The 20437-nt window shown below is 45.5% G+C and overlaps 1 protein-coding gene across 2 annotated transcripts in view; it reads left to right on the top strand.

Annotated features, from left to right (window-relative positions):
* KIAA1755 (KIAA1755 ortholog) overlaps window positions 1–20437 on the top strand; it is a 483080-nt gene that overhangs the window by 278422 nt on the left and 184221 nt on the right. For both annotated transcript variants that reach the window (XM_085619206.1, XM_085619204.1), the window contains exons 7-8: window positions 524–610; window positions 12276–12392. In XM_085619206.1, the coding sequence (XP_085475332.1) occupies window positions 524–610; window positions 12276–12392 (204 nt within the window). The remainder of the gene's footprint in view (window positions 1–523; window positions 611–12275; window positions 12393–20437) is intronic.

The following is a 20437-nucleotide window of genomic DNA, read 5'->3' as shown; positions in this document are numbered from 1 at the left end:
GTACTCCCCGTTTTGCGAAAGCACATCTGATCTGAGTGGTAGAGCATTCACAGTTAGAACTGCCACAATGTGGAATGCCCTACCGGGGAACCTCCGCCAGGTAAAATGAGAGACTTGCTTCAGAAAGGCCTTGAAGACATGGCTCTTTAGGGCGGATTAGGACGGGTTCTTTTTTGTAGTGCCGTGGCCCCCCTGCGCGCAATGCCTGCTGCTACAGCGCCGGGACACCTCTGTTTGAGGTAGCTGTCGCGCTTTACAAGCTCCAGTATTATTATTATTATTAAAGTAGTAGGCAATGTCTGCATGAGGAAGCTGTGGATACCAGAAGCACAAATCTTTGTGTGTTTGTGCTTGTGGGAGTGTGCGCACGGATGTGTGGAAGGAGAGATGGCAGTTTGTGTTCAAGGCCAGGCTATTTATGTGTGATAGTGGGGTGAATGTAGAGTGTGGCAAATGTGGTTGGCACTTATATGTATTTCTTTGTACCCTAATGCTATTTGGTTTTACCCACTTTCCTCTCCAGGTATCATCTCCCGGCTCCATCCACACTTTGTTGGTCCTGGTAGAGAAGGATGGTGCAGCACATGTTGAGAGGATACCTGGAATTCAGGTAGAGATGCTAGAATGATGCTCCTTCCGAGATGTCCTCTGCTACCTGCACAGTCATGCTATCACCCTATTTATTCTATCATGTGACCAAGGCTAGCCTGAACAACCACTTTCAAACCAACAAGTATTCCTAAGATCCACCTTTACATAGTTCAGTTATGTTATGTTATAAAACTTCTAAAACGCATGAATACCCGATGTCTTAGCGCTAAGTTGGGTATTGCAGTGTAACAGGAACAAGAGGAAGCTCGGCATTGAAAAGCCATGTTTTTTTAACATTTCTTAAAACTCAATAAAGTGGGAGCTGCTTTGATATTTATGGGCAGACTGGTCCATAGTGCCGAGGCTTCAGAAGAGAAACAGCTGCCCCCCATTTGAGTCTCTTAAGTCTGGGGCGAGAGATCATCAGTTTATTTTTTGATCGTAGGTCTCGATTGGGTATGTGCCAAGAGAAGGATTTTTTGAGTTATCTGGGACCAGGGTCATGTAAGGCTTTGTTGGTAAGGAACAGTGCCTTGAATTGAATGGGGTTAACCACTGAAAGCCAGTGGAGCTTCTTGATGGAAGCTGAAACAGGATGAAACTTGGACAGATCAAGAATAAGTCTTGCCGCCTCATTATGAACACTCTGTAATTTCCTTACGTACAGTTTTTGGAGATTAACGTACAGTCCGTTACAATAATCCAGTTTGGAAAGAATTAGTAAGGAAATAACTGTTTTTCTAGAGGTAAGGGGAATGAAAGGGAGAATCTTCTTGATCATTCTCAAAGTATCGAAACTGGAGGAGATGACGAGCAGATATGCTTATTAAAGTTCAGTTTGTCATCAATGACTATGCCCAGATTTTTCGCTTTTTGGACCGGGATGGGGAGGGTTCCTAACGCCGTAGGCCAGCATGCTGGGTTCCAAAATTGGGGTTTATTGCCAAAAAGAATGCCTCGGTTTTCTCCGAGTTCAGTTTAAGGCAATGCTTACCCATCCAGTTGCTGACTGCTCTCATACAGTTGTGAAACTGGGAAGTGTTGAATTCTACATTATTGGAGGCCGATGCGACAATCTGCGGATCGTCCGTGTACAAAGTGGGAGAGAACCCAAAGGATCTGATCAGGGAAGAGAGTTCAATAACATAAATATTAAAAAGTAGGAGACTCAAGGAAGATCCTTGAGGGAGCCCACAAGGGAGGGAGAAGGACTTGGATGTGAAATTTTCCAACATAACCGAGTGCCCCTGTCTGTTAAGAATGACTGGAGTAAGTCGAGAGCTTTGAAAGTGATGCCCAATTCTTTAAGGCGATCAATAAGGGTAGCATGATCTACTGTGTCGAACGCCACCGACAGATTGAGGAGGATAAGTGCTGCAGACCCTCCTTTATCCAGAATAGTTTTTATTTCATTTGTAGCCTTAATTAAAGCCATCTCTGTGCTGTGTTTGGCTCTGAATCCGAATTGTGGGGAGTCCAGTCACTGATTATCTTCAATGAACTGTGTCAGTTGTGAATTAATATGTTTTTCCACTAACTTTGCAGGAAATGGCAATCTTGAGATAGGGCGATAGTTCGCTGGATTATCTGGGTCCAGATTACGTTCCTTAAGAAGTGGCAGAATGGAGGCCTTTTTCCACAATTTAGGGAAGGTCCCAGAACTGAACATCCCATTAAAGTTGATAGTGAGATAAGAGACAATAGCAACTGGAATCTTTTTAAGAATCAATGGGGGACTAGGATCTCGAGGTGATCCTGATTTGGTCGACTTGAGTAGATTAAGGACTTCTGCATCAGTGACAGATGAGAATTTGCTGAGTGTGGGTGGAAGATTTTTGTCCAGTAAATTAGGATCTGGAGTAGGAACTTGTGCTGTAATAGGGTTAGTGTTGAGGTCCTTGATTCTAGAATAAGTAAATGGATTGTAAATTTGTTCAACTTCCTTACAAAAATGAGAAGCCATTTCTCACAAAAGAATAGACTGCAATTATTGTCTCTATTCTCAGGGGATTGGTGAGTTTGTTTATAACTTGAAAGAGTTCTTTAGCAGAATGCTTGGATGTTTAAATTTGTTCTAAAAAAATAAGCAGATTGTTCCTTATTAATGGTTGCCTTATAACTAGGCAGGGACTGTTTATAGATTGGTCTGTCAGAGGAATTATAATTTGTTCTCCATTTCTTTTCAAGTCTTCTACAATTTTGTTTTTCCACACGGAGAGTTTCAGTGAACCAGGGTGCCGATTGTTTACATTTGTGAGGGCTCTTTTGTTTTTTTTGGGCACAGCTTTAGAGATGGCAGAGTTTAGCCATTGTGTATAATTTGTCACAGCCTGAGTTGGATCGGGCCATTGGGCGTGATACACCCAAGGAAGATGTTGTTGCAGATTATCAAAGTTAGTTTTAGACCAGAGATTGTGTAATGTACGGTTGGCGTCTTTTATCCTACTTTGAGGTGGGGGGGAACAGTCAAATTAAAAGTGATGGCTTTATGGTCAGACCATGTGAGTGGAAACAAATCCTTCACTGAGATGAAATGATTGTTTGAAAAAATGGCATGGAATATGTGATCAGCACTGTGTGTGGGCTGCTGTAGAGGTTGGGGAATGTTAAAGGCGTTCATTATGTTCAAAATAGCCTCAGTATCTTTATCCTCCTTACTGTCTAAATGAAAGTTGAAATCCCAGAGTACTATGAAATTGCTGTTGAAGGCTCCTCCCTCAACAAGAGTAGAAATAGAGTGGAGTGTAGGAAAGCACGTTTTGGGCCTGGAGGACGATATATAAGCAAGCCTTTGAAAGTGTATTTGTTTGTTAGTTCCAAACTAAAGGGGAGAGATTCGCAATCCAGGTTAGGCGTTGGGTCCATTTTACACTTTTAAACTTTTGTAAATTATTCCTAAACCTCCACCTTTTTTTTAATCAGTCTGTCTGCTCTAATCATTGAGTAATTGAGACAGTTTTACCATCCAAAAGACACCACCCTGACCCATTTCTAATCTTATAATTCCTGTCAAGTTGCAAAATCATCTATCCCTCTCATGCCCAATTCAGAACATGACTTTTAACATGATCAGTTCTAAATTCATAACATGCTATCCTTCAGCCAGTTGTCAACCCACTTCATGCCTCTGCTCCCAATTTATAGCATTAATTGGAATCTTTTCAAAACCAGACTACTTACGTAGGGGAATATGCCATTTGTGGACTCAATTACATTTAAAAGAGAGTGACATGGGGGAGGAGCCTAGCGCGCAACCAAGATGGCCGCGTAGGTGCGAGGCTCCCAAGGACCTCCGCAACCTCCTACGTTTATCCTGTTTTCATCCTGCATCGGTTGAGGGGACTGTGTCGGTGAGCCTGAGCCGAGGTGGTACCCGTTTCCCGTTTTCGAATCGGACCTCGGGTGCCGGAGTGAGCACCGATTGAAGTTTGCGGCCTGCTTCTCTCCTGACCCCGGACTCGCGTTTGGGGGCGACCCGGTGGCAAAGTGAACAACAACGGCGGGCTGGGCCTGGCGAGTCGCGTACCCCGCACTTTCACTTTCACTTTCGCGCCCCCTTGCCGTCTTTGCGGGCGGGATCGCGGCGCTCTTAGTGTTGGGGTGGCCTCGCTGGGAGACCCTGCCTGCCGGCCTGCTGTGGCCCTCTCCGCCGTCCTGGGGTGACCCCCCGGAGCCCGTGGCCTTGATTGCTGGCCTTTTACTGCGTGGCTGGTGAGGGTGTGAGACCCGCGACAATGGCCACGAAACAAGATGGCGATCGGTCGAAGGCCAAGTCGACCCGGCGTGGCGCCGCACATCAGGACAACGTTATGGACCGCTACACCCTCCCGAAGGGATCTCCCGGTGGACCGCACAAGTCCTCTGAGTGCCCCCCGGATGCCCCGGCTTTGCCCACAGATCTGACCCTGCAGGACGTCATGGGTGCCATTGCTGAGATGAAGGCCTCGGTGGGCCAGCGGTTTGACACCTTAGCCCATAAAATCGACGCGGTCCTCGTTGATGTCAACCTGGTGAGAGCGGATCTCTCGAAGACTAACGACCGGGTCGATTCTTTGGCCCACACCGCGTCGGGCCTCACGACTGAGGTGGCGGCCCTTCAGACGGAGGTGCACCGGCTCCGTCAGGCGAGTGCGCTCATGGATCGGCGCCTGGAGGATTCCGAAAGCAGTGCCCGGAGGAATAATATCCGCATCATCGGAGTACCTGAGGGACGGGAGGAGTCGGCGGCGGATCTTTTTGTGGAGGACCTGATCACTACCCATCTCCAGCCTCGGGGATTGAGTAAATTCTTTGCCGTGGAGAGGGCTCATAGGGTTCCCGGGGGAAGGCCGAAGATTGGAGCCCCTCCGCGGCCTCTTATTGCCCGTATTTTCAATTTTCGGGACAGGGACGCGATTCTGCAAGCCTCCAGGCTGCAAGGGCCGCTTAAGCTGGAGAACATGGAGGTGAACTTTTATCCGGACTTCACCCAAGCGGTCCAGAAGCAGATTGAGCTTCCTGGGCGTCAAGCGGCGGCTTCGGGACATGAACTTAAAGTACGCCATGCTCTTCCCGGCCAGGCTGCGGGTGGAGGTAGATGGTCGCACTCACTTTTTTGACCGTCCTGAAACGGCCGGGGACTGGCTGGACACTTTGTCTGGGGGTCGGGATCGGGATGGCGGGGGGGGGGCTGCGGGAGGAGAGGGCCCACGGGACCGGGACTGAGGTGCTGATACTGGGACTCACTCTGGACGAAGATGCGGCCACTTTCGGCCAAGCTTAGGGTCTCGTGTTGTTTGTACTTGTTCTCCCTCCTTTGTAGGTGGTGCGGGGTCTCGAAGGGGTACTCTTTCCTCCTCTAGGGGGTTTACCTAGTTTCCATTATATAGGGGCGACAGGCACACTGCAAGTTGGGGGGGCTGTCTGGGCTCATTGGCAACTCCTTTCGTGCTATGAACCGACGGGGCTACCGCCTTCTGGCCCATTCGGGCTTCACGTCTGGTTCAAGGGGTGTGGGCATCATGGCCAAGACCTCGCTCCCGCTGGAAGTTGATGAGGTGATCCATGATGACAGGGGACGTTACACGGTTCTGGTGGGTAGAATGGAGGGCAGAGTGATTGTCTTTGTTTCTGTTTATGTCCCGCCAGGGTTGCAGGCGACCACCTTTGCGGATCTGGGGCGCCTCCTCCTTGGCCTTCCGGAGGGGATTCTAGTGGTTGGGGGGGATTTTAATGCTGTGGTTTCCGGAACTGAGGACCGTCACCCCCCTAGGGATCTCCCCCGTGCCCAGGCGTGGTTGTCTGGCCTCTTGGACACCTTGGGGCTGGTGGATTGTTGGCGTTTGAAACATCCTACGCAGATACAGTACACCTTTCATTCCGGGGCCCATGGTAGTCTCTCAAGGCTAGATTATGTCCTGGTGCCGGCGGCGCATGCGGGGAGGATCGGGGAGGTGCGCCATTTAGCGCGGGGTATTTCAGACCACTCCCCGCTCTTGTTGCACTTCGATATTCTTCCGAGGGGAGAGGGTAGGGTGGTCCCGATTAATCCCTGGTACCTGCGTGACCCCACCATTCGCGCAGAGTTGGTTAACTCCCTTAAGCGATATTTTGACGATAACGTGGGGTCTGTGTCATCGGCGATATCGCTGTGGGAGGCATTTAAGACGGTGATTCGGGGGGATGCCCTGTCCCTTATTTCCCATTCTCGGAGGCGCGAGCGGGAGGAGGTGACCCGTGTTGAAACTGAAATCACTGAGTTGGAGGGTGACCTCGAATGTGGGGTGACGTATGACAAACTGCATGTTCTCCGACTCAAGCAGGCGGCCTATAGGGCCCTCGTCACGGAGGCGGCCAGGGGCCTTAGTAGAGAGCAACAGGGGAGACTGTATGATGTGGGTGATAAGGCTGGGAAATTGATTGCGTGGCTGGATAAAAAGGAGAGAGCGAGTCGAGTTGTCCTGTCGATTGAGAGGCCGGATGGTGTGTGTGTCACTGAACCTGAAGACATTGTAGATTGCTTCGCAGACTATTTCCGTAGGGTGTATTCCCCGGTGTCCTCCCGCTCGGAAGAGGATTCCCATGTTCTGCTTAGAGATATCGCGCTGCCTTCCCTTTCGGAGGAGGACAGGGTGTCGTTGGATGCCGCCCCGACCTCTGAGGAAATCGCCCTCGCCATACGTTCGGTCGCTTCCGGCAAGGCAAAGGGTCTTCCCATCGAATTGTACAAGCTGCGACCGGACACGCTGGCGCCGCACCTCCGAGCTATGTTCCTTGCGGCCCGCTCCGCGGGTTCCCTCCCGCTGGACCAGCGCCTGGCTACTATCGTGGTTATTCATAAGGAGGGGAGGCCGCGGGACCGGGTCACATCCTACCGGCCTATTTCGCTGTTGAATGCAGAGCCCAAAATTCTCGCCAAGGTGTTGGCTAATCGGCTGATTGGCGTGGTGTGCGATTTGATCCACCAGGATCAGTCCGGCTTTATTCCTCATCGCAACACTGCCCTTAACCTGCGGCGCTTGCATGGGGTGCTCGCACATGTCCCGTTCATACGGGAGCCGGCCATTTTGGCGTCCCTGGACGCCACTATGGCGTTTGACACACTTGAGTGGCCATATATTTGGGCGACGCTCGCGAAGTTCGGGTTTGGCCCGGGATTCATCGGTTGGGTGAAACTGTTGTACTCTGGACCGCTGGCGCAGGTGGTTGTGAACGGGAGAGTGTCGGCTCCGTTTGAGCTGGGCAGGGGCACGCGGCAGGGCTGCCCGTTATCGCCGCTCCTTTTCGCGCTTGCTTTGGAGCCCCTGGCGGAGTGGCTGCGGTGGCATCCTTCTATCCGTGGTCTCCGATGGACCCCCGAGTATGAGGACCGCGTATCTCTATACGCTGATGATATTCTCCTGTACTTGGCTTCCCCACGTGAATCACTGATAGTACTGGTGGATGTATTGCACTCATTTGGCCTCAACTCCGGCCTGGTCATCAACTGGGCTAAATCATGTGTGTATGTTCTCACGGGGGAGGATCCTATCCTTCCGCGGGGTTGTCCTATCCAGATCGCCCCGCGGGGATTTAAGTACCTGGGTGTCTTCATTACCCTGGACGCGAAGGCCCGATACAAACAGAACTTGCTTCCCCCCCTCCAGCGCCTGAAGGAGGACGTCACGCGCTGGGGGCGCTTGCCGCTCTCGTCGCTCGGCCTGGCGGCATTGTTTAAGATGATGTCGCTGCCACGCCTCCTGTATGCTTTACAGAACACAATGGACGTTGTCCCGGCGCGCTACTTTCGTGAGGTGGAGAGTTTGCAGCGCCGACTGTTCTGGGAGGGCAGGCCGCGTATCGCCCTGGCGAAGCTGTCGCTCCCGTGGTACGACGGGGGGGTCGCCCTCCCTGATATCAAGCGATATTACTGGGCCTCCCAGCTGGCTGCGATCAATCACGGCCTTTACGGGCCAGCTCTCAACCCTGCCTTTGAGATGGATAAAATGTTATTGCCGGGCGGTGACTATAATCGGGCGCTTTATTCGAGCTCGCTCGACGCACGTCTGACGGGCCCCACGCGGGTCATGGTACGAGTGTGGCACGCGGCTAACGTGGCGATGGGGTGGAAGGATCGCTTGACCCGGGCGACGCCACTGTACGCATCCGAGAGGCTGGGCTCCTTGTGGACCTCGAAGGGCTTTGAGAAGTGGGACATGATAGGCATCAGTAGGGTGGGAGATCTCTGGACGAGGGGGGGATTCAAAACGTTCGACGTGCTGCAGACAGAATTCCAGATGCAGGACAGGGAGTATTTTCGATATCTGCAGATCCGTCATGCGTTGTGCTCCGTATTTCCGGACGTTGCATCCATCCCGGAGTACTCCCCTCTAGAGGATAGAGTGCTAGATGGGCATGTCCCGGACGGCACGATTTCATTAATTTACAAACAGCTCATTAATGACCGTTCGGGACTGCTGACTAGCCTTCGCGAGGCGTGGGGGGCTGATGGATTGGAGCTGGATGACGAGGACTGGGTGTCTGCGGTGGCCTCCCCGAAAGAGGTGGCCATACCGGCCCGCCTTCGTTTCGTCCAGCTCAAGATACTCCATAGGGTCTATGTTACGGGACCGAGGCTGATGCGTATGGGCTATGCTGTGGACGGGTTGTGCAAGCGTGGGTGTGGTTCTTTGGGGACCTTTCTCCATATTTTGTGGGAATGCCTGGAGGTGGTGCGATTCTGGCGTGGTGTGCATGAGGTTTTGCAGGTAGTTACGCATGTGCAGCTGTTGCCTGAGGCGAGGAGATGCCTTTTGAATGTGTGGGAGCCAACCGACTATTCAGTGCCGCAGACGTGGTGGGCGACTCTGGGATATATGGTAGCCAAACGTGACATTGCGCAATTGTGGGGCTCCCAGAGGTCGCCGACCGTCTCGGCGTGGAAGGACAACATGGACTGGTGTATGTTTCGGGAAAAGGTTGTGTATGTTGCGAGAGGTAAGCCTGGGAAATGGATGAAAGTGTGGGGCCCCTGGAACGCCTACCGTGGGGGAATCTGTACCCCGCCGCTACTGCCTGATTCGTCACCGGCCCCGTCTCCTTAGCCTGTTTGTCTTCCCGGTGCTGGGCTGTGAGTCTACTTAGTCCCCGTCCTGATCTTTCCCCCCTTCGATATTCCTATGGGTCAGCGGGGTCCCCCCCCCTAGGGGAGCGCATGCTGTTATTTCTGACTGTGGGTTGCCTTGTGGACTTGTTTTTTGTTGATTATTAATATAAAATGAAGCCGTTGTGTGGGGTCCAGATGGTGTGGCTACCAACGCCTCTTTCAACTACTGCGAATTTCCTTCTGCCGCAGCGTGCGTTCTACTGTCTGTATTATATGCTCCTTCTGTGTGCTAGCGGCCGGCCTGGAGGTTGTAGGCCCATCTTTGTATATTTTTTGGATTATGTAATAAACGGCTTCAAAAAAAAAGAGAGTGTCATGAGACTATCTGCATACTCCCCATCTAATGTATTGTGATGGGAAGTAGTCCAAGAGAGCTCTATCAGAGTCAAGCATACAGTAAAACGAAGCAAATGCTCAAGAAAAATGTGGTATGAAGTGAACATATACATTTCAAATTTAAACAGTGGTGGAAATATTTAGGGGCAGATTTGCAAGAAAGTGACGCATCTGTAGAGATGCGCCACTTTCCCAGCGCCACCCTGGGAAAAAACCCTTGCGCCACCATGGATGCGTCATATTTATAATACAGAACACCATGGCGCAAGGATTGACAGATGCGTCAGAAATTCTGATGCATCTGTTGGGGCAAAAGTCACGGATTGCTGGAGTCATGTCGCAAGCACGACGCACCTCCAGCAATGCATTTGGAAGCCTATTTCCACTACTCTGCGTCACTTGTTACAGCTGCTTCAAGCAAGCATAAGGTTTTGATGTAGTGGCATCCTAGAAGTGATGCAGTGAAATCTTGTAGATTTCGCTGAATCACTTTTACGAGGCTTTCCTGTGTAGGAACGCCCACCCTGCATACATTATACCTGACTCCAGTATAATGTGACGCAGGGCTTTACAATGTGATGCATCTCCCTAGATGCGTCACGTTGTAAATTTGCCACATTTTTTACGCCACTGCTGCATCACAAATGACAGCGCAAAAGTGTCACAAGGGGCTTGTAAATCCCAGATTTATGCAACAGTGGTGCAGAAGTGTCACAAGAAGCTTGTAAACCCCAGATGAACAAGCCCCTAATGACACTTTTGCGCCTCCGTTGCATCACTTTTGTGACGCAGCGGTGCCGTAAAAAATGCAGACAATTTACAACGTGACGCATCTAGGGAGATACGTCACATTATAAAGCCCTCGTCACATTATACTGGAGTCAGGTATAATGTATGCAGGGTGGGCGTTCCCACGCAGGAAAGCATCGTAGAAGTGACGCAGCAAAATCTACAAGATTTCACTGCGTCACTTCTAGGACGCCACTGCGTCAAAACCTTACGCCTGCTTGAAGCAGGCATAAGGAGTGATGCAGTGTAGTGTTAATAGGCTTCATAATGCATTGCTGGAGTTGCGTCGAGCTTGCGACACGACTCCAGCAATGTGTGACTTTTGCCCCAACAGATGCGTCAGAATATCTGACGCATCTGTCAATCCTTGTGCCATGGTGCGTCGTATTGTAAATATGGCAAATCCATGGTGGCACAAGGGTCTCCCAGGGTGGCGCAGGGAAAGTGGCACATCTCTACAGATGTGTCACTTTCTTGTAAATGTGCCCCACTATATTTAATTAACTGCGCTTGAGACTGCTCATGGCCAGTACCCATATTAAATCTAGAACTATGAATATATGTTTGTAGGCATGCACTGCATGCACTGACTGTAAGAATTACCTAGAAACCTTATTGTTTGGCTATTACTGCCCAAATATTTCTCCAAATTGTTCGGTTTGGTGTCTTTTTTAGCAAGAAGTTGATGAGAACACATTTACCCCCCTCGATTACTCACAGTGTGTACACTAATCCTAGATGAATTCCCCTTCCACATACACCTCCTAGAGAAGGGACAGCTTGCTCCTTTTGAGAGTTTACTTAGCGGCTAACCACTAATGTCTATTCTGAGTGCAATGTAGGTATGTGTGCACACCTATATTCAGTTTCTGCACACAGTGGAAAAATATCAGAGGCAATAGTGTACAAAACAATGTCTAAACATAGCTCATATCACACTGAAACCATTTTAAAGCTAGTCCTTTTTCCGAGTGTCATCTTGAGGATTTCTTGGCCCCAGGCAACAAAAATATATAATTTGGGGGTACCCTGTTCGAAACACTTTTGAATGTGATTGCCCATTTTCTGCTCATTCAAGCCACACGAGGACAAAACATGTCAAATTATGTGTTAAAGTTAAGTCAGGGAATGGGAAGTACAAAGAATTAAGATAGAGAAAAGTTTCACTTTCCCACGGGCCTCCTGGAAAATGAAGGCCTTAGGTGATTGCCCACTTCTTCCATGCATTAATACGTCTCTGCTTATCTCTGTATCATGTTTCAGATGTATCCCAGATCACCCTGCCCGACTCCCTAATCCATTGTGCATCACATAACTCCATTCTACATTCAGTTAACAGTTACACTGACAGTGTGCCTCATTCCATGACAACAATCTATGAGCTATGTCAACAAGGATTACAGCAGCCAAGGAAATCAATGCTTAGTGTCAGCATGGTTAAATCAAAGCTAATCCGTACATACTGCTGGCAGAGTTAGCTGTGCATAACAATTCCAGGAATATCCTTCTGCGCTAAACATACACAAACCAAGTTTCAAAGAGTCCTGTATAGTAGTTAGACATAGAAGTGTTTCTGTTTAAAGGAGCAACTTGTGTTGAGGCTCTGCTCTGCCACATCTCACCTTGTCAAGCTCTTCAAAATGATTGTGTGTCATAATATCAAGTTTTAATATTGTGCCAACATAAATCAAAGCATCAATATTAGTTTTCAAAATATAGAGAAGGTGTGAATATATAGGTAAGTATAACATTGTTATTTCTAATTTCACATCTATGATGTGTGAACTTGCATAACATCACGTTACAATTTCTGAACCTATGATACTATATTGATATGTGGGCCACAGATATTTTGGCTATGATAATTAAAGACTCAATATTGTAGGACTATGCCCACTAGACTATGTGATGTCTCACACTGAATTCTTTTATACAGGTTGAAGTGCTGACTTCACAAAAGAGTCTAAGCCGGTTTATTGAACACGGACAGCTGACATGGGATCTGGGAGGAACATTTCCATACTGCCATAGCGAGTGGGTGCAGTTCTTCCAGGTGACAAATTAACATTGGATTCTTAATTCTACTGTGCCTCACTGATGAGTAAACATGTAGGACTTGTAGGTCTCAGTATCCAAGATTAGAAATTGAAATTAAGTCGTGAGAAAGCTGCAGGTTTACAAGCATGGAGGGCAAAACAACTGTTGTTTTTTTATTTCATAATAATTTACATATGGACTATTTATCCAGAACTGAAATACAGGAAAGGTACTTGTCACTCGAAGAAACTATTTATGCCTCACAACAACTGAATCATATTATTTCCTAAGGAATATTAAGATTGATGAATGTTATAGAACATTGGTTGCATGGACGATATGGTCAAACATTGTTTGAGTCTTTGATTCCAATTACTAATTTTGACCATTGGGTACTACTGGTCCTACACATTTATTTATGGTTCTAAAACTGGGATAAGATCTACCAAGTTAGGACTAAGGACTACTATTTACTTTGGCATTTCAAAGGCTTTTCAGTAAGACAGTCTATGTAATAAGAGTTTCATACACAAAAAAGTTGGAAGTTAATCTATCATTCTATATGGTATACTTGTCTCATCTTGTACAAGACTGTGAATTACTGTCTTCATCTTCAAATCCTTATGCCATATGGATAATTATAATACTAATAATGGATAAAGTAACCTATATATTACATTATGAAGGTATTGAAAGTCACAGAGGAGTTCCTTGACTATATTTAGAGGAATGAAACTGAAGGCTGAGTTCTTTTATAAGGTCATGGAACACTGAGGTGACTGCAATATCCTTGTAATGTATGTCAAAGGGTACTTTATTCCTTACCATAAATTGTCACACCATCACCCTACCCACTAAGTGCCTAAATCTTTAGTGTGTTACTCTTTCACATGAAAGGGGTAGAATGCTTGCAGAATTGAATGATAAAAGTGGAATATGTAGTACAAAATTAAACACACTAAATAGCAGTTATATATGTTTTGGACAAATATATTGAAGCAGTTTATACAAATAAGATTATAAACCTCACTGTAGCTCAGAATGTGTAGAAACATGCAGAGATATTCTGTGTATTTCTGTAAATACCCGAAGCATGAAAAAAAAAATATGTTGTCATAACTATTTCCTTTCTGTTTATCACTGTTGATCGTGAAAAACAAACCAGAAGAGGCTAAAGCCAGACTTCAATATTGTTCTTTAAATTGTAGCTTGAATTATGCTGTGTGTCTTGCCTTTCCCCTTGACTGCTGGCTGTGGCAGGAAGCATTATGATGTCAGAAGACAACTGTAATAAGCTATTACAATTGTGAAGCTACATTTTTATTTTTATTACAGCTGACTAGTGAGGTCACAGTTTGCCTGCAATAAGGAAATTAGAAACAGGCTTTTCTACAGGGATTGTAGGTTTCCATGTATAATAGTATAATAATAAGAAGAAGAAGAAGAATAATAAGAATAAGAATCATAATCATAATCATAATGGTGAAGGTTCACTATTAATATGTATAAATAAAGGGTACATTTCAGAGACAGCAACTCTGTAGTTATAGTAGGGTACATGGGTACATGGGAAAGCATTTTTTATCCAAAGTTTCTGTTAAGCCATCTTTAAATTTAATTATCAACTTTCTTTCAGATTGATAAGGGCATAGCGGTGCTGTAGCGCCTCTCGGCCCATACACTTTGTCTCACTTTATCTCCTTAAACTACAACCTAGAGTCCTTTACTTGGTCCTCTGATGGACCATGAACCGTGCCAAGATCGGTCAGATATAGGGGACCCAATCAAATTATCAAATGAGGACAAGTAATTGGTTAACTGACCTACAAACTGGTGATTAGATTAATGTATATAACCCTCAAAACTATGCTATACAAATACAGGATTATTACAACTAGACAAAATCTCCTGAAGAAATTCAGTCAGACTAGAATCATATAAACCAATAAGTCAGTTAAAGCTAAGCAAAATAATTACATTAGATCCTGTTGACTAGAGACCTCTCCATTGGATTTCCCATCCCTCATTGATACTATTTCGGAATGCGCAATCAATTATTGGAGACAAATCATCGAGATAGAAACAGAATTATTTGAGGATGGTTAGATTTGTATCAGTAAGTTAAGAAGAGTAAATACATTAAAATCAGGCATTTGAATTTAGGTGTGCAGAATAATCAAATAAATCACTTTCGGGCCATAAATTATCAAAGTTCGGAGAGGAAGTGTTCAGGAAGGGACATGAAACATACCACCTTAAAGGTAACTTCCCATGTGGAAATTGAGTCCGGGAATAGCGCACACAGCGTATGTCAAGGAACGGAAGCTGCCTCTCTGTCCGCAAACAAGTAAGATCTTCTGTGGAAAGGTGGCAAAAAGAGTGCCATCCTTTTCATCACTCCTACATTTGATATAATGTATCAAGTTCCGGGATAACATCTCCTGGGTGATCTCATCTGGTCAGTTCATATTGGGTGATTTGTCATGAAGCATAAGGAAGGCACATTTTATGGCAAAATGGTGGCCATCATCATGTAAGCTTTTGACCCATTCAAAAAGTAAAATTGTGAACAATAGTCTTCTAGCAAAGGCACATGAGTGAGTTGAAGAGGACAGTTTCTCACTGCAGATATTCGAAAACTAACAAAGTATTTGAAAATAGTCCTGGTATGTGCATGGGAACTCTTTCTATGAAATATGGTTTCATCTTATACTGCAAGTTGTGGAGCCTTTCCATGAGAACAGAATCAAGCAAAGGAAAAGAAATTGCAGGCCTAAATTGAAGTTTTGTTCATGAAATATACATTATAAATTAATGGAAATATATATTACATTCTAAAGTTTCTAAGACTATCCTTTTCTTCAACTTGTGTCACTTGTAAAGCATTTTTGTTTCATTGTAATTAGCACGTAATAATTAAATTGTTTCTATTAATTCTCATTAGAACATGTATGATGATTATTCTGTAGAAATTTCAGAGAAATTGGAATTATTATAAATGTGGAGCACCATTTCTCTTTTTTTGGTCGGTGCACACATTAACACGAGCAAAGATAGTGTTAAAACCAAAACCCTTCAATAAGCATTTATAATGTTATCTAGCTTACATTTAGTATTATTTCTTCACATACATACATCATTATGTAAAGGATTCAGAATTGTATCTGCTTCATCAGTGCGATTGGCCCATTTGCCACTCTCACATTTTCAAGGTGGACTACAGGCTAGAGAGATAATTTTTTTAGGTTGATCAGTTGCCATGACTCAATCTTAAATGATCCTGTGACCCTACTCCAGTTTCCGCCTCATGCAGTGTGGGGTTGGTTTTAACATTTTTGCCAGGGCCGATTTGGGTTTCCTAAACAGAGAGGAAAACAAAGTTCCCAAGTGGGGTTTTCAATACTTCTATTTATTATTCAAAACCAAATAGGAATTACAACAGCATTCCACCAATTACATGTCATGAAGAGATGGCTTGATCAAACTTTATTTTCTTTTGTGTTTTCTTTTCTTTATATTCGTTTTTTATAGGAAAGTATAAAAAGATGCAACATACATAAACACATATAAGTCAATGTATTGTTCAGTAATATGAAAAAGAAATATAATCAATATGAAAAAGCAAACCAAAGAGAAATCTTCAGTGTGAGGCAGGGATACAAGGCTAAAAGGTGCCTATATATATATTCCAGTTCATACAACTTGGGCTATGAGGCACACGACTAGCTAGGGACCTATTAGATTGATAATTATATTTTAGTCAGATTTTTCAACCATTCTGGTAAAAGCCACCAGATTATTTCAATCTGTCAGCCTGCCTTATTCTGTAATACACAAGTTGATGTTGCAAAATGCAAATGATTTACCTTATCTATTTTGCCGTTGTTGGCCCAGATGTGGAGCTTAACTTTTGGGCAATCCAGATCCATGCTGCTAAGAAGCCGGGGAAAGTCAGGGATTCCGCATAACTTTCCTAGTTACTCTGACTTCAGTGGTGGCCCAGGAAGGCTACAGTGGGATCCAGTCCTAGCTGCACACCCATGCCCTCTTTATTTGAAAAAAAGCATGAGCCTCAGAAATATTTTGGTTCTGTTTAGTACCAAATAATACACTTCTAGAGTCACACAGACTTCAAATATCTTATGCATTTTTCAGATGAAATATTCAAAATCTGCTTGTACCAATCAATATTCATAGTATCAATAGTACTGTACCCGGAAGAGGTTACCGAAATTGGAAATATATGTGTTGTTCAATTCATTTTCAACATCTCAACTTCCGGTAGGGGTTAGCCCATGTCTTCTGCCTAAATTCAGCTGATTATCTCATAATCCAGGATCAACAGGGAGTTAAGTAATTTTACATCTCTGTGATAAATCTTCTGCTGGGCCTCTGACGAAAGGCCATTTCAGAAACATCAAATGATGGCCTGTGTTGTCATAGAGAGACATAGTTTAATAATTGTACATATTTATAAAACCCACTCTTAAAATCTGAGTTTTGTCTGGTGAGTTTGAATGGGAGAAATTCATCTTTCCCCCATTAAAAAACCAATTCATTAATGCCTTTTCCTCCCATTTTGAAACCCCTGCATTAATTTGTGTATTTGTCAAAAGGAAAACACCCTTCTTTACCTGTTGATTTACACTTTCTCATCCACAATCAACACTTTTAACACTAGGCAGAGTCTCATTTCAAAATACTAAGGACTCTTGAACTCACCAGCATAGACAAATGGATCAAATTCTCTTCTCTAACCATCTTATCTTATTTGAAAGTATTATATGGAAAGTTTATAAATTACACCACCAGATATTGGAGATATTTTGCCAGAGTGGTCATAATATAGCTTTTCAACACTGACACCACCCTTCCTCCTCTAATCTAAAACATTGCCTTTGGAATACTAAAGGAGCCATTTTATGGGTGATACAAGGAACAAAAAAAGTATTGTGGAAAAATAATCATTTTCATGTGATTGACACAGCCACTATGAAGAGCTGGGCAAGTTTAAACATCCTCTTATGCCTTAGACAGTGTTTACCTTCAACCTATATATGTTTGCCTAAAATGGCCCATTATCAAAACCTGTGTGGTAATACCGATGCATGTCCATTTTCCAATATAATATTGGTTTCAGATTTATTAATTCTCTATCCAGAAACCTGGACAAAGTCTTCTGCGATGGTGAAAAATTTGCCATTGTTGGTCTGCTCAAGGTTAAGACATAAATATCAGCAGCTCAGTCAGGGATTTTCACTGCCCTCTGAACATTTTCTTTTTTCTGTTATGTGTTGCATTCATGATACATCTCGCCATAGGGGGGCAGTAGGGGGCAGACTTGCCAGAAGCCCCACTGGATTTTGAAACACGCTACTTAATCATCATTTACAAGCAATCAAGTCTTAGAAATCTAACACTGGGAAATAATCAGTTTGATAAACTGGTATGGGATGTTCATGCCCCTCATTACAGAAACCAAAAATTTCAAGTTGACCAGGTCAGATGCCTTCTTTGCATCAAGGAACTAAATGACCTCATAGGAAACCAGTGCTTCCACAAAGCAGTGAATACTGAAGATCAGAAGCCAGCATCTACTAGTGCAACATTGTCAATATAGATTTTTTTTATAAAGTCTTTTAACGATGCACTTGCAAATCCAGATACGGTTATTCACCATGTCTCTCAAACTGACTTTCATTAACTTTTTTATATAGATATGAATTTGTGATCTTTGGCGTTCAAAGCTAAAATCTTCTAAATCATTGTACTTTCTTCAAAGGACCTTTGATGTATGTGTTACCAACTGCTTCATTCAGTAGTGCAGATAGAGCAAGGTCTCAGTGTTATTTGTGGTCGGAGTGGCGGTCATTGCGCTTTACACATCAGCCTGCTTACATTAAAGAATCTTCAATTCTTGTATTTCTGACTTATTCCTCATGGCCACTTCTGAGATTAAGAAACCCTGGAAGTATGCTTTAGAAGCATCTCAAACTGCTCCTTTCCTTGTAGGCCTGCTATTTATATCAAATAATTATTTTATTGATTACCTCCAACCACTGATTCCAACAGCAGGGTCAAATCCTACTCCAGGGATATGAAGGTACCATTCCAGTCAAGGATACCTGCTGAATCGAGGACAAGAGAATGTGCAGACATTTTCTGTATCTGGACACTTAAGCAGCTGTGTTGCCAAGACACAAATTAATGCAAGCTTGGATGAAGAAGTGCTGGAAAAGTAATATACCTCAGACATTGCAACATTAGAGATCCCCACCGGGGGGAGGGGGGTGTTGCAAAGGGAGCAAGCTAAGATGGTGGACACAACTCCCTAACGCTCCGCCATCAATCCCCCATAATCCACAAATTATCTGTGAAAGAACGGGACAAGTACACGCCTAGAGACCCCTAAACAGCTGCTGTGTAGGGACAAGTACCAGGAGCCAAGCAATGCAGTGATCTGTGCCGAGGCTAGACCGAGCCTGGTAAGTGCAGCGCGGGCCCGATAGTTAGCGCGAGGACCAAAACAAGAATCAGAGAAAATGGCGCCAGAGCTGGAATGAGACTGGTTACATGCCCCCACGGTAATTGACAGTTGGGGCGGCGCTAGAGATTAAGCTGTATTGAGGGATACTGAAGAGGTGCCGTATACCAGGGACTGTGAGGAGCCAGAGCTACTGGCCGCCAGCGAGTCGCCGCTGCAGTGTGCAGACCGGGAAAAAAGGTGCTCAGGGTCAGGCCTGACGCTACTGAGCGTTATTACTGAAGAGGCCCTGAAGAGAGGAGCTGCGCGGGTAGGCCGACTTCTGTTGAGGCTGCCTGGGCGAGGAGACTGTCTTGCTGTTGCCGCTGCACTCCTAGACCTGAAAAACTGGTGTTGCTGGGAAACTACGAGGCTCATGCAGCGGTAGCGGAAAGAAGAGAGTGGGCGTGAAGCGGCAAAAGACATCGACACAGGGCAGTGACTGCACATCGTTAACACGTTGGCGCTGCAAATAGAGAGAGGTGAGCCAGACAATGAACTTGCGTACTGGGAGTGTCGCATAATTTGGGGAAAAGCTGATATCAGGAGGCAAGACCCTTTCCTCAGGAGGCCCAAGGACATGAGGGGGAGCAGAAGTCTGACACAGCATAGTGCCAGCTAATGGCAAAAGGCTTGGCTCCCACAACATGATGGGATAAATAGGATAAAGGAGTCAAGATTACTGGAGATGTGTTAGTAACCCTATGTTGCACTTAGCTGTGCTCCCACCTCTTATCATAATCTGGCCCCACCCATGATACCATACCTGGAACAACTGAAGCACACTGAAATTGCACAATAACACACAGCAACTCAACAACTAAAGGGTGAGTCGAGATATGACACGGCATACAGCGCTTTGCCATGGCTACGAATTATGCTGTTGCAAGCCACCACTGTTACCATAGGTCTGCTGCTACTTGACGGACGCCTGTACAGAAAAACTCTGAGTGCTGAGGAGACCAATGAATTTTGCCGTCACTCCCCTTCGGATACCTCTTGGTGTGGTCACACCCGGAAATTGAGCTTTCCCCACAAGCCTGAGTCACAGAGGTCTCTGTGGGGTGAATAAAGGTCTGGCCCAACAGAAACCTGCAGCGTAAAGCATAAAGAAGACCCTCATAAGCAAAGACAGCACAGGTGTCCATGTCAGGCACAATGGGCTGCCTGCAGTCTGGCACTGGTGGGTCGGGCACAGCCCACCTGAACTCCGCAAGACAAGCCAGCAGATATACCACCCACTGATTCAATGAGCAGCAAACTGGATGCAGTACCTGTGGAGGTAGAAAACTGGGGGCATCGCTTGATCAGACGTGGTCCTCACTGTAGAGAAAAATAGATGCTGTAGTAAGAGATCTCAACCTGTATGTGGACCACCGTAAATTAGCAGATAAAACCTGCTCAATGGAGGACGCCATCGAGGATATGGCCCTGAAGCCCCATGAAGCAGAGACAATGCTGCGAGAACTAATGATCCGGATGTGCACACTAGAACACAGGGCTGAAGACACGGACGGATGCTCTAGAAGAAATAGCAT

Source organism: Triturus cristatus, chromosome 7, assembly GCF_964204655.1.
Source record: "Triturus cristatus chromosome 7, aTriCri1.1, whole genome shotgun sequence".
Lineage (NCBI taxonomy): Eukaryota > Metazoa > Chordata > Amphibia > Caudata > Salamandridae > Triturus > Triturus cristatus.
Note: the sequence above shows the minus strand (reverse complement) of the source record. Positions and strands in the feature narration are given on the sequence as shown.